At 37.9% G+C, this 14,918-nt stretch overlaps 3 protein-coding genes and 1 non-coding gene across 5 annotated transcripts; 2 read left to right on the top strand and 2 right to left on the bottom strand.

The window, feature by feature from the left end:
* Positions 1–229: 229 nt before the first annotated feature.
* On the top strand, positions 230–3,342 carry LOC101304394 (rop guanine nucleotide exchange factor 1-like). The gene is made up of 7 exons (XM_004302644.1): positions 230–837; positions 926–1,042; positions 1,133–1,287; positions 1,572–1,646; positions 1,731–2,021; positions 2,137–2,496; positions 2,592–3,342. Exons 1-7 carry the CDS (start codon positions 261–263, stop codon positions 3,138–3,140), a joined length of 2,124 nt encoding a protein of 707 aa, XP_004302692.1. The 5' UTR covers positions 230–260; the 3' UTR covers positions 3,141–3,342.
* Positions 3,343–3,913: 571 nt separating this feature from the next.
* Positions 3,914–3,985, bottom strand: TRNAP-AGG. The gene has a single exon. It is a non-coding gene; the product is annotated as a tRNA-Pro (tRNA).
* A 620-nt stretch (positions 3,986–4,605) lies between these two features.
* Positions 4,606–5,323, top strand: LOC101304684. Of its 2 annotated transcripts, XM_004302646.1 has the most exons (2): positions 4,606–4,994; positions 5,110–5,323. In XM_004302646.1, exons 1-2 carry the CDS (start codon positions 4,673–4,675, stop codon positions 5,124–5,126), a joined length of 339 nt encoding a protein of 112 aa, XP_004302694.1. In that variant the 5' UTR covers positions 4,606–4,672; the 3' UTR covers positions 5,127–5,323. The 2 variants fall into 2 exon arrangements, with proteins under 2 accessions (XP_004302694.1, XP_004302693.1); XM_004302645.1 differs by having other exon boundaries at positions 4,606–5,142.
* Positions 5,324–5,980: 657 nt separating this feature from the next.
* LOC101305189 lies at positions 5,981–8,677 on the bottom strand. The gene is made up of 6 exons (XM_004302647.1): positions 8,266–8,677; positions 7,714–7,798; positions 7,307–7,479; positions 7,084–7,151; positions 6,946–6,987; positions 5,981–6,314 (listed from the first exon to the last, which is right to left on the bottom strand). The coding sequence occupies exons 1-6, from the start codon at positions 8,401–8,403 to the stop codon at positions 6,299–6,301; spliced, it is 522 nt and encodes a 173-aa protein (XP_004302695.1). The 5' UTR covers positions 8,404–8,677; the 3' UTR covers positions 5,981–6,298.
* Between the last annotated feature and the right edge of the window lie 6,241 nt (positions 8,678–14,918).

The raw sequence follows: 14,918 nt of genomic DNA on the forward strand, positions 1-14,918 counted from the left end.
GAGAGAGAGAGAGAGTCACTCAAAGTTTACTGTTTGATTAAATATTTTGGAAAGGACAAGAATACGCTCTTCCAAGTTCAAATATAGGTCTCACTCTCTCAGTTTCTCGCCGCTGTTCATGTGTTTGAGCAAGTCTGAGTTAATCATGACCAGCTCCTAGCTTCACATTTTCGCTTCATATAAATAAAGCACCAATCTTTTCCAGATTTTCTTCATAATTTCACCAGCTACCTTTCACTGTCAGACATGGTTGAGGCCTCATGGAAGCATCTTTCACTCACCAAGAGGAAAGAGAAGGAGCCCATCTACATAACCAGCACCAACAGCTCAAGCTTTGTCTGCCATTGGTGAGGATCAGAGGACCTAACACCCAGAACCCACTTTCCATTTTTGGGTTTTGCTTGTCCAAGTACATAAGAAGCCTTTATTCCAGAGCTCGAATCTCTAACTCTTGTTGCTTGGGGAGGCTGAGTTATGATGTTATGGTAGTGAACAACTCTGCATTTTGTGATTCAGTTGAAGAAGGGATAGCTGCAATGGAGGGTCTGATTGAGAAAAGTGAGGGGCTTGATGAAGTTGTGGGTAAAGTTGAGACCTTTGGGGAGTTGATTGAGATTGAGGAGAAGGGTCGTGATAGCTGTTCAAGTTCAGATTTTTTGACATCTGAGACTACAGGGCATGAGGAGCAGAGTCACAGTAGCTCTGAGGAGTCATCTTCTCCACCCTCCTTGGGTTGGCCTGTTCAGAAATCTGAGGCACCAGATTGTACCAGTGAGAATGGGACTGAAACCCATTTGGATGATAGGAAATTACAGAAACAAGGGTCTACAATATCAGGTATTGTCTCTACTTCTTAAGGCACATAAATTGCATGTTATATTGTTGGTTTTGATATTGAGCTTGATTTTGGTTTATGGGATTGTAGAGACTGAGTTGATGAAGGAGAGGTTTGCGAAATTGCTGCTTGGAGAAGATATGTCAGGCTGTGGAAATGGGGTTTCTACAGCATTGGCTATATCGAATGCCATTACTAATCTTTGTGGTATGGAATTTTTAATGCACCATCTCAATGTCTTGAAATCCTAGCTTGTAGTGTTGGTTAAATGTTTATATAATTTGTTCAATTCTGTAGCTACCCTATTTGGGCAACTTTGGAGACTAGAACCTCTACCGCGGGAGAAGAAATTGATGTGGCGGAGAGAGATGGAATGGCTTCTTTGTGTGAGTGATCACATTGTGGAGTTGATACCTTCTTGGCAGACATTTCCAGATGGAAGCAAATTGGAGGTACAATCTGATTCCAGCATGAATTATTAGGAACATTTTAATTTATCAGCTTCTGCTTCCCTTCTTCTAATATGCATAAAAATGTAGCAATGTAATGTATATATTGTTTATAATTTTGCTACACCATAAAATGGTTGTTTTGAAATGATAATGCATGTTTATACTTTATGCTCATTACTGGTGATAATATTTTGATTGGCAAGTATAAAGTGTCCAACAACAAACCTTAATTTCGGGGTACTAAATTCTTTGAAGTTGTTTTGACTTGTTACACCTCAATTCAGGTCATGAGTTGCAGACCCCGCTCGGATCTTTATGTTAATCTCCCAGCCCTTCGCAAATTGGATAACATGCTTCTCGTAAGCTTCTCAAATACTTGTCTTACTCTATAAAGATCCGGTTTCATGTAATCCATTCTGAATTTGGCTAGCCTATCCTTGCAGGAGATATTAAATGGTTTTGACGATACAGAGTTCTGGTATGTTGACCAAGGAATTCTGGCTCCAGATGCTGATGGGTCAACCTCCTTCCGAAGAGCATTTCAGCGCCAAGAAGAGAAGTGGTGGCTTCCTGTGCCCCGAGTTCCTCCTGGTGGACTCCATGAAACTACAAGAAAGCAGTTGCAGCACAAGCGTGATTGCACAAATCAAATACTTAAAGCTGCAATGGCGATCAATAGTATCACTTTAGCTGATATTGAAGTCCCCGAATCATATCTGGAAGCTCTTCCAAAGGTTTGAAACATTCTCAAGATTCCAGTTATATGGGCTTATTTAGTTTATTTTTTTTGGCAAATATATGTGCTTACTTGGACATGGTTGTTAAGTTTATGTTATTACTTGGTTTCAGAATGGAAGAGCAACCTTGGGGGATGTTATTTATCGATACATTTCATCGGATCAATTCTCCGCTGAATGTCTGCTCGATTGCCTTGATCTGTCCTCTGAACATCAAGCTATAGAGATTGCCAACAGAGTTGAGTCCTCAATCTACTTGTGGCGCCAAAAGACAAACTCAAAACCTAAAAATAACAATACCAGAAATAGTTCAAAGTCATCATGGGAAATGGTTAAGGAAATGATGGTGGTTGATGCAGATAAAAGAGAGTTACTTGCAGAAAGAGCAGAAAGTCTCTTAATTTGTTTGAAGCAACGGTTCCCCGGTCTTCCACAGACATCCCTTGATATGAGCAAGATACAGTACAATAAGGTTCCCAACTTTGTCCCTATTAAAATTTTCCTTCTGATTTAATCCTTCAATTATTCTTTTCTTCTTACTTAATTAATCAACTTGGATTTGGGTAGGATGTTGGGAAATCTATCTTGGAAAGCTATTCAAGGGTTCTTGAGAGCCTGGCATTCAACATCGTGGCACGCATTGATGATCTTCTTTATGTAGATGACTTGACAAGGCATTCAGATCAGTTCCCATCAATGCACTCCGATCAATTCCCATCAATCTCCAAAGTTAGTGTGATTTCACACAAGGCAACTCCTATTCCATATTCATCAGTGCCCATCTCAAGCACTCCATATAAAACAGCTTATGCCACACCAAACTATTCACCTGCACAGCGAGCTAGCCCTCTCAGGGTAGAAAAATCACCTTTCATGACCAATGCCAAGATTTCTCCTCAGCGTGGATTAGGCGTAAAGAAGGTTCTGACTGATTATCTTAGCATTGATACAAAAGGAAAGAACTACAGCAACTCGACTGAGTCACCAGGTTCAGTCTCGGACACGATACAAGCAACTCTTGCATCTCAAATGCGACGAGGTTCTTTTGAGTCTTCAAGCGCATCAAGCAGCCCGGTGACTCAGGACTCAGACACACAGGAAAGGATCCACATTTAGGTTGTTGGCTCTTGTTAGAACAAGATGTGTGTAATGGTGTTGAGTTGAGAAGTTCATATTTGTAATGTGCATTACTTGTATTTCCAGTTTTGAGTTTGTTCCCGAGTCACTGTCTGGCATGGGTCAAGCAGTGATTGTAAAGAGAGAACTAATTCCTACACTACTACTTTGGACAGAGTATATGAAGTTCTGTTGCTTTCTCATGCAGCCTGTGGATCTGATAGTCAGTGCATGATATCACTAGAGCATTTTGATTACATCAAGTTGGGTTTGCAACTCGGTGTTCAATATTTAATCTTTGGCGACGTGATCCCTCAGCAAGCTCAAGTGTAGCTCTAGCCCTGCATCTGTATGTCCATTTAGGTTGCACACCCCTGTACTTGCAACTAGACTTAAATCACAAGTGACCTGTGATCCCAAATCTCATCGCATTCAAGTATCAAATTTGATGCATGCTGTAAAGCTCGGTTCTTCTCTGCATCCATATCCTTATCTCGATCATCTCCTTCCTTCTAGCACGTTCAAGACGTGAGGCTGCACCCAAGTTGTAGTCTAAGATAATTGTGGAATCTAGCATCTAAGAAAGCTATGGACCTTCCAGCGTATAATGTTAGGTTACACTCCTCAGTCCTCACTATATATATGCACTCACTCACAGAGTCTCACACAGGCACACTCTTAGTCCCTTCATCATCTAACAAAAGAAAGACCCTGTATCACTCAGGTATTGAGGGGGAGTACTGGAGGTAGGAAAAATATAAAAAATAATTGAGGGGGCATTCCGAGAATTGAACTCGGGACCTCTCGCACCCTAAGCGAGAATCATACCACTAGACCAAATGCCCGCTTTTGTTATTTTTACCACCAACTGTATACAAATTCGTTGGAGTTTTTCCGTTACATGAAGATGGACTTGGATTTCAATAATAAAATAGATCGACCTCTTCAGTAATGGACTAAAATTTCAATAGAACAAATTTCCAGTTAATGGAATTCAGCTCCATGAAGGCATGAACTGCAGGGAAGCAGCTCTTACAAATTGTCTCGCATAATTGTCTCGCATTCAGTTTGATTACAAGAACATAGTTTTCTGGTTTAGTGGATCAAAAATGGTTTGTTCTGGAAGATCCATTTAGTGTGCCAGTTGGTTACACGTTTCGACAAGGAAGAGGTCCTTCCATGGTCGGTAATAGATTTATGCGCAGTTGAGGTGAGGTGTCTGAATAAGATAAGAGCTTCCAGGTTCTTCACTGTCACTAATGGCTACACCTTAATGATATCTATATTGAAGATGCCAACCCAAAATTGAGTAAAATGAAACACCTAACCCCTCACACCAGTTTCTGCACCCAAAAGTGATCTTGCTTCTAGTGCTAGCTCCATTACTACTCAGTGGGTGATTGGAGAAACCACATTTTATGTGCTTCTATTCAGCTATAAAAACCCTGTCTCATTGTAACATAACAACATTGTGGGATCATTCAGAGTATTAAAACTTGAGCATTCTAGAAAAAAAAAAATAGGAGACACCAATGAAGTTCATTTGCATTCTGGGATTTCTTGCAGTGGTTATCAGCTTCCATGTGGTTGATGCGGCAAGCGCATGTGGAAAGTCGACTCCAGATGAAGAGGCAATGAGCCTTGCCCCTTGTGCAATGGCTGCACAAGATGCAAAAGCTGCTGTTTCTGATGGTTGTTGCAAGCAAGTGAAGAGAATTGGAGCAAACCCTAGCTGTCTCTGCGCTGTTCTGCTCTCCGACACTGCCAAGAGCTCCGGTGTGAAGCCTGAAGTCGCCATTACCATTCCTAAACGCTGCAACTTCGCCAACCGCCCAGTTGGCTACAAGTGTGGAGGTAACTATACCTCATATAATGTTGTGATGTTGTGACATGCATGTAATGTTATCACTGTCAATTTTCATACTCAAAAATAATGAACCCCCCTACTAACACAATGCTAATGTTGCAGCTTATACACTTCCATGATTGGATTTAAAGGAAGTGGTGCAGAAGGCCATGTATTGGAGCTCTTGGCTACTAGCTAGTGTAACCAAGTATAGATTACTCCTTGTACTTTGACAAATAAAGCTAGTAGCTTGTATCATTTTACTGTATCTTAAATAACAAATTATGGAATTTCAGTACGAGGACTCTCCAGTGTGCTTGAATAATTGTTCTCTCCTACTTTTGAGTTTTGACACATCTCATTTGCTCTTGATCTTGTACTCTAAACCTAAAATTGACAAGTGTTTTATAGCGTTCTAAAGTATGAAGTCATTACTAACATGTTAGATTAGTTTAATAAAAAATACGCACCACATTAAAAAAATCACACTATTTAGTTGCTTAAAAAAGATCTTGGAATTGCAAAGCTATGGATGACAACAAGAACCATTACAGACAAAGATTCATGGTAACATCAAAATCAGACCCAACTTTGAATCTTATGCTGCTCACATGACACACCTGCTATGCTTTCCTTTAACGACCGAAACTAACTACCACAGAAAGCAATATCCCACCAGACATGGGATAAGGACTGGTTTGAACTGTAGGTTATCTAGGTCATATATGGATAGGGGAATAACCTCAACTGACAATCTCAAGGTCGGATAAGAAAATTGAAAGGACAGTTTAGAGGTCATGCAGCTCGACAGGTTGCCAAGATAATTTTGGATTCTGGGCCACACCGACTTTGAAGAGTGATTTGGTAGTTAGTAGTGCGTGGCACTTTCAAATTTGGGACCTCAGCTTTGAGGTGAAGAAGAAACTGTAGGGATAAGCATGCAGACGCAGTAGTAAAACTAAAATGGAAGAGTGCAATGGAAGAGAGTTGAAAAGCCATTCATCCAAAAGCCTTAACATTAGAAGTTCAACCTTACAAAGATAAGCATAACCTGTAGTTACTACATATCCAAATCTCCAACTACATTACATGATAGTAGTTGTTGATAAATGGAGGATACTAAAAGGAACATTTTACATTAGAGACAGAGCTAGAGAGGGAGAAAGAGAGAAACAGTACTACTGCATCTTTCTTTACAGTGACCCTAAAGAAGATGCATGCATATATAAACTGTGGTTTCATACGGATCGCTGTGTGACCGAGGAGAAAGAAAAGAAACCAGCTTCCACAACGATCTGCTGCTGCTACTAAACTACTTCCTATTATGCCTGCAAGGAGTTCAAACAGAAAACTATTTCGTTACATCAAACTTCAAACTAGGAAAGGCATCAAAACATGGAACAATGTTCTCTTAGCAGGAAGGAAATGAATTTATTCAAGACATAATTCATCATGTTTAGATAGGAAGGAATATTTGCCTGCAAGGAATATTTGCAAACAGAAAACTATTTTGTTACATGAACTTCAGACTAGGAAAGACACCAAAACATGGAACAAAGTTCTATTGGCAGGAAGGAAATGATTTTATTCAAGACAGAATCCATCATACTACTTAAGCATGCATCTTTCCTTTTCTTACCAAAATTCATGTGTTTATGTGAAGGAGTTTATCACGGCGTTTAATCACCAAAGCTAATGAATGATGTATTGATGTTTATTAAGCAATATTCGTTCAGAAAGAAAGATAGAATTGAACTTTTTACTCCAAAGAATGACAGAAATAGAACTAATAACTTTCGGTTAAAAAAGAAATAAACATCCCAAACCAGAGACTCAGATTCTATAAAGAATCACCAAACTTGTAGTTCAGGCAAGTTTAAAGACAACCAGGGGTAACAAAGCAGATGCCAAAGAAGAAGATATCTGGATCTAGAGTTCCTATAAATGTTGAAAATTTACCTGGATGAGAATGGCGAGAGACTTCTTAATAATAGAGAGACCCTACAAATGGAGAAAGTTGGCAGAAAAGGAAATGTCAGAACAATACAGCTTGATTCCGAAAAGGCTTGTTCATGCATCACCACAATGAACAATTACCGGTTCTTACCTTGCCACCAGTTTCCTCTGCAAGCAGTGCCATCATCGTCGGTCCCATCTTTCTTGTACTGAAGCAAACACAAAACAAATCATCAAGTTAGACACAATGGAATTTCTGCGGCATTACTGGATGAGAAATTTCTGTATTTGCAGCAGCCTATAGTCGAGAACTGTTTCTGCGGTAAAAGATAATAAAAAAAAGAAAGAAACTCTCAAGTCTCACCGTAGAGTTATAAGAGTCCTGGCTGTTCTGGGGCTGATGATAGATGTCTTGACCACCATAGTAGATTGATGAACTGAGATGACATGGTTGTTGCGATCTCTGATCATAATAGTGTGAACTGTCCTTGATCTGTGTGCTCTGACCCTCAACTGCTTTGCCATTAGAGTAATCACCTGCGCAGACAGAAAGAAACCATGAATTATCACAGACACAAATAAAGCCAAGCATTACTGAATCTACAAAACTGAAACAGGACCAGGTATAACTCACTAGCTATTTGACAAAAATCAAGAACTAAATACATACTCTTCTATAATCAAAACAATGGGAGCAAGACAGGCCTAGTAAAAGATTATATTTCCGAATTCAGATTTGTAACAATAAGCTAGAAAAGCCATGCAAAAAACCTGGCTGTGTTGAGTTGAAGTGCAACGGCTGATCAGTGTACTTTTTCCTTGTGAGCTCAGAACGCAGTGATTCCCTGCTTAGCACCTAGATCAACGCCAAAAAAAACCTTTCTCAGAATCTAGTACAACATGAAATAAACAAATGTATACAATCACACAGAAATGGTAAAAACAACATACATGCACCACCATTGCATAAATAATTCAAGCCCTCATTGCAAATCTTGTTTTAACAATTCAGAAAAGAAGTAAAAAAGGGAAAATTCACTTGTATACCATGATTGAGAACCTTCACTAGATTTGAAGGGAAACATGGATAAACCCCATGAAGATTTTAGAATAACAAAAACAAATAATACAATCCAACAAAGGCGATGGTTTTCACCTATATCCAATCCAAAACAGTCATAAGATTCAAACCCCATTACCAAAAGGAAACATAACAGAACAAACCTCTGCAAATCCTCGAATGCAGGGGACATCAATCACACGACCAAATTGAATAGAATCAAACATTACAATCAAAATATGCACCAAAACATAAACCAATACCTTCGGGGAGTTCAAGGGAGGAGCGAAAATGGCTCCGAAAATCCCAGATGAAGAGGAGGAGGACGAGTCTTTGGACCCGAACAGCTCAGAAGTGAAGGAAGAAGAAGAAGACGACTCAGCTGGCTTTCTTCCCTCCATGTTTTTTTGTCTCTCTGATAATCCTCACAATCCCAAAACCTCTCTGTATCTCTCTCTGTGTTTTGTGCCCTGAACAGTGTTTAGGTGGGTTTATATAGAGAAGCAGAGAAAGCACCGTCACGAGAAGGAAGCTTAATAAATATGAAACGGCCCCTGGAAATGGGTCCGCTGGAAAACAAAAACAAAAACGAAACGTCGATACACAGAAACACAGCAAAAAGAAAAACAGAGAGCCAAGAGGGAAGGACACGTGAAAAATCAAAGGGCATCGAGTAAAAACGAAACCGTTGCTCCCACCCAATTTATAAGCCAAAAACGACGCCTACCCAATTCAAACTTTTATTTTTATTTTTCCATTTTAATTATTTTTCTCAATCAGACTTGAAAATCTCGTACTGTGATTCTCTTTTCTCACGTGTCTCGCCTAAGATCTCTCCTCTGTTTCCTCTATTTTTTCGTTCTTTTTTACGTCTCTGTTTCTGGTTCTTCAACCTGTCCTGGAGTGTTACAGATTTCCGCCACGTGGAGAGGTGGGTCCTCTGTTTATGTTCCAATGTATTACTGCCACGAGTACCTCTAGTGGATAATAACCACCCTGCCCTACTTAACCCTATTTTTCTGACTTTCTTTTCCCTTTTGTTTTGGACACGAAAATGGGGCGTGAGGTACATGGTTTATAGAGGTTGAGAGAACCAAACCTATGTAGCCTTATCTTTTTATCTTGTCGGACCAAAATAGAGATGGGTCTTCTCCTACCCTCCCCGTTCCTTTTTACTTTCTATGATTTCGCATTTGAAAGTTAGAAACTTAAAGACAAAACAACGATCACGCGAATTTTTACACAGTTTGGTTAGTTATGTTATTGAAGAAAAATTGTTAAAACATGTGACAAGTTATGTAAGTTGCATAATTTATGGACTGGTTTCATATATTAATCTTAGATTCAATTTGATTTGCCTAATATGCATGTTGTGATCGTCTTGTTAGTTAGGATAATTATTGAATCAAATGATTTAATCAGTTAGGTCGATACGTTACTATGTCTAAATTTTAATTTCTGAACATATGATGTTTGTTATATGTTGACAGGTAATATTTTGGCATGTACACGTGTTATTTTGTTTTATCTTTTTCTTTTTTATGTCGTGTCAGATCACGAATTAAGGTATTTTGCAAGAAGTAATTTCTTCTGTTAAACCGTTATCATATCAATTTAAAGCGTTGTGTTGTGTTGTGTTGTGTTGTCAACTTATTTGGTTAATGATTTATTGTTAGATGTTTTATATTAGTTAGTTGACAATTGTGTTCATATACGCTATCAAATTAATAAGTTTTGGTTCGTATTACGGTTGATTAGTTGACAAATAATGGTGTCAGAAAATAACTATGATTTATGAGAATCATTAATAATAGTTGGTCTGAGCTTGGTACACGTGCTAATTCACACCACGTGTTGAGTAGCGACCAGGTTATGCTATGTAACAGTGTGACGGTGTGTTGTGTAATAATTAATTCATTATCTAGCGGTTTAGATTGTACTTTATTGTAGTCACACATCATACTATGTTGTGAGAAGATCATATTACATATCGATGCCGTCATTCAATAAAGAGACAAACTTTTGATAAAGTAGTTATTTTACGTTAATTACTGACATTATGTAAAGTTGTTACTCTTTGTAAATTATTCATTGTTGAATGCTTCTTATTATCAGACGATATGTTATGATTGTTGAAAAAATGTGGCTTAGATTAGAGCCTTTTGAAATCCCACATCAGAAATGTGAAGAGTTATCCTTGGGTTATAAAGAATGATATTACACATACTAATGTCGAGGCCTTTTGTGTAAAACCCCGTTTCTCCACCGGGTGACTAAAGTGGGGGGAGTATTGGCATTATTGGACTCGTGTGTGTAAAACCCTCGGGGCCCGTCGTGTCGGCCGCTTCCGCGTAACAAGTGGTATCAGAGCCTAGGTGACGCTTGAGACTTAGTGTCTCATACGATCGAGTTACAATTTGGTGGAGCTCTCGTTTGGATTGAGATCACATGATTTGAAATTTAATGCTTGTGATCACGGTTGAGCTATTAAGACTTGGATCGTGAGATTTGGAGATGGTTCGAATCACGTCAGGTGGAGATTGTTGAAAAAGTGTGGCTTAGATTAGAGCCTTTTGGAATCCCACATCAGAAACGAGAAAAGTTATCCTTATGTTATAAGGAATGATACCACACACATTAATGTCGAGGTCTTTTGTGTAAAACCTCATTTCTCCACTGGGTGGCTAAAGTGGGAAAAATTGGCATTATTTGACTCATGTATGTGAGACCCTCGGGGCCCGTCGGTCGCTTCCGCGTAACAATGATTGCAGGTACATGTTGTGTTATTTGAAAAAATTTACTTAGTATTTGCCACAATCGAACACGTTATACATTGTATGAATATCTAGAGTTCAATAACAAATCGAGACAATTATCAAAAGATGATGAAAGTTTGACGTTGTTGATCAAAAGTCTTATAAATTATTTCACACACATTGGTTAAACGCATTTTAATGTCAAATAAGTAGTTTCGTATCAAATTCTCCGATAAATTAGTTGATATATTACGTCAAACACTTTCACGAAAACAATATCGTTTAAACAACATTCTATGTGATTCGATCAATGTTTTGGACAAGAGATCGAGTTTAAAGCTCATAAACAATGAGTCAAATTTCTTTGGATCCAAATTTGTATGTCGGTGTTACAGACAAGGTTTTCAATGGTTTGAATTTGTAATCGGAAATTAGTTGATAATGAAGATTCAGGGGGCCACAAGTAAAGGACAAAGTGCCCGACTCATACATAGGACAATAGAGTGAATTGACATATATAGCAGGGGTGTTTAGCACCACTGAGGATCGCCGCATGGTGCACGTGTGTTCAATTTTGTGCCACGTGGAACAATCCACACCATACAAACCTTTTCGCTTGCGAAAACTCAAAACCCCATAAGGCCAGAACATTGTTTCCTCATCATAAACCATTAACATACTGTTGCATTCTACGCGCTCATCTTCTCGGCTCAAAAACACTAATCTCCCCTAAACCTAGCTGAACATGTCTCCCAAGCTCGAACCCTCCAAGGTTGTCGAGGTCTACGTCCGTGGCACCGGAGGTGAGATAGTTCCTTCAGTTTTCTCGCTCTCGATCAAGAGCAGAAGTTCATAAATCCAGAAACCCAAAATTGCTTGGTTATGAATTTTTTCAAACCATGGCAGCAACCATTCAGCTCCACTGCTCTAATGTCTTTGGCAACGACAACCCTAATAAATCTAGCCCTTTCATTCATTTCCAAAAGCCAAGAATGAGGCTCTATCATTCGTCGTCCCCAAACCCAATCAGGTAAGACGTGACCTTTCATTTTTCGACAATGGAAGCAACGGCGTTGGTAGAGGAGATGGTGGGAGTCGTTGCGGTTAAAGACATACAAATGACAATAAATATTAGAAACGTACCCTCAATTTTCTCTGGCCCTTTATATTTTTGATTCAATCACAAAAAGCCCATAATCGGAGAACCTCTTCTTCAATTTTGAGAGCGGCATACTCTCCCCACATTTCTTGCTTCCATATTTTACCTTGATTGATAAAATTTTTACTCATTCCATGTGTTTTTACCATGTTTATCAGCTTTTTTACTTAAATTTTCAGTCTAATCACTCTAATGTGACCCTACTACTAAGGAATTAGGAACTTCAAAGAGAATGATGAACACTCTCGTTTTAAAGTATATTTTATTTGTTTTATGTACCTTATGGAAACATCGACTTTACGGGTCATAGTAAATTATAGGAACTTAATATAACATAAGAAAAATAAGGAAATAAATCTAGACGAAGAAGGTAGTATGATAAAATCGAATCAAATATGGAATTAATATTAACCTCTCTATTACCTGTTATAGGTGTCTCACTGACTTCCCAAAAACAAAAACTCTCTCATGAACATATGAGAAAATGAGATACCGACACATACATCTCGTCATGTCATTATACGAGATAATGAGGTGGTGACCAAAACCAATTAATAAATTCCATCTCAAATACGATTTTACCAAATCCTCATGTTGGATTTGACCTCATAGATTTCTAGTCTTCAGGTTAGGCAGGTTCTGTGAAAAAGGCCATCTCAATTTCCATATAAATACAACTTTACTGGATAACAATTGCTTATCTTGCTTATCTTTGTTTGTTTCCTTCGATATTTTTTCTTTCATTTTGTCATTCGCTTTCTTCCTTGTCCAACTATATATATTACTGTGTGGATACAACAATTTCCACCAGTGCATCGTTGAATTCAGGTCTTTATTTTTCTTGGCATGCAAGATGAAATTAGAAGCACTAAAATTTTGTTGACAAGAAAAAAAAACCTCTTACAATATCATTTTCTTGTGCTGCTTGCCTGCTTATTGCATCGTAATTTTATTTATTAGAGCTTCTAATAGGCATTTTATTACAAACAGTGACCAATGTTCTACATAAATTCATCATTAACGTAAAAAAAACTAATGTAATTTTGTACTTAATCGCAACAGAATATCTCTGCATGTCTTAATCCATCTTATAAATTACACATCTGGGTTTATCTAGGAGTCTCCTAAAAACTATTAATCCATCTTATCCATACAGATTGTAACCCTAACATATATATATTCCATCATATGACAGATACTGAAGCTGGGTTATCATAAACGTGAGAGCCTTTATATATATATATATATATATATATATATATATATATATATATATTATCATAAACGTAGAGAGCCTTATATATATATATATATATATTATCACAAAGTCTCTCACTTATTTCCATCACAAAATGGTGAAATACAGTATGCTTGCTTGTGCGTTTTCGATTAATATCTAATTAAAAAGGGTCCCTCGGCGTTCAAGTTAGTCAAAAAGCCAGAAAGGCTCTGTTCTTTTCATTAACTAATTAGGGATAAGACTCATAACAGATGTGGATCAGATCTTAACAACACCACCAGGCACCAGCTTATGATTAATATACAGACCCGAAATAAGAACAAGAAGAACAACTCTGCGGAGGAGAACAACCGATCGCAGAACGCATGCCCTTTCTTTCTCTGAACCTATCAGTTTCGGATGGCAAGGATAAGAACCAAAGCCAGAAAAAAGTACAAGAATCCAAAAGATCCACGTTAACAACATGAAGACGATGGATGCATGATATCACTTTGCCCTAAGCCCTAGCGAGGCCCGCGTGTGCTTTTTCACTAGCCTCCAAATTTTTGGGATTTGGCTACTACTGTGTGGTGTATATGCAAAGTTTCAGTGCTGCAATGGTTTTGCGTTAAATTTTTGTTCCTTTGGAAATTGTGTTGTACGTTTCAAGAGAAGATGGAGAAAACGTGAACCAAACTCAGCAGAGCAGAAAGGTTGTAGTTTGGGAACTCGGATGCTCTAGCTGTTATGGTTTTCATGACATAATTCGTGAAGCAGTGTATGTCGTAGCGGATCAATTTGAGAACGTAGTTTTAACAAGTTAAAAGTTTATTTGTTAATTTGGATATAGTAAAATCAAGAGTGATAGCTCATAGGAAAATTTCGAATTTATGATGCAACGGAAATATAAATGTTGGAATCCACCAACGACAACTTGAACAACTTGAATTCACAAGTCTGGTTTTCTCGAATCCACGAGAGAATCTGGAATCCATCGAAAGAATTTGAGAGAACTCAAAAAGTTTATTAATATCAAAGATGACGACTACAACCGATTAAAGTTCCTTATATAGGAAAATAAATCGTAGGGCAACTAACAACTAAGCCTAAAATCCCATAGGTTAAAAGAAAATAAACTAAAAAAAACCTAAAATAATACTAAATGCCGAATCGGATTAATAAAACGATGTCTTTTGGTCTTAATCTGACAAGGCTCACTAAAGTGAGTCTTATAGATCTCATCGTTCCCATTCCAGAAAGATATTATGTGTTCCAAACGAACATTCTGGTCAAAAGTTACTCCATATCAGATTTGTCTTGAATATTCCAACGGCTAGCAACCCCTTCACACGAGAATTACCGATCTTCAAATCATTCTTTTTTATTATTCACCGCTTCTTGACTTTTATTTTGTTCTGTCTAAATTTAGTCCATTCTCATCCTACATCAATTTAGAAGTGATGGGAGATGAGAAAAAAGAAGTTTAACATGCACATAGATGGTCGAATTATATGAGAGGAGCTATGTAAGAACCATATAAGAATCTCAATCATCACATTTCCTAATCTTTATTTTCAATTCGTAACAAGTTCTTATTCTTCCGCTTCAAATCTCGTATGTGAAGGTTAATAAGTCGATTTCATATTCCAGAAGTAAACAACATGTTTCTAAGTTCTAACATTATATATCAAGTACATACTAAAATCAACAATCAACACTCATGACATTGCCAACATGAATTTTTATTAATGAGAATCCCTCGTTATGTCCTCTCTCTCTCTC

This window comes from Fragaria vesca, linkage group LG6, assembly GCF_000184155.1.
Source record: "Fragaria vesca subsp. vesca linkage group LG6, FraVesHawaii_1.0, whole genome shotgun sequence".
Taxonomy (NCBI): Eukaryota; Viridiplantae; Streptophyta; class Magnoliopsida; order Rosales; family Rosaceae; genus Fragaria; species Fragaria vesca.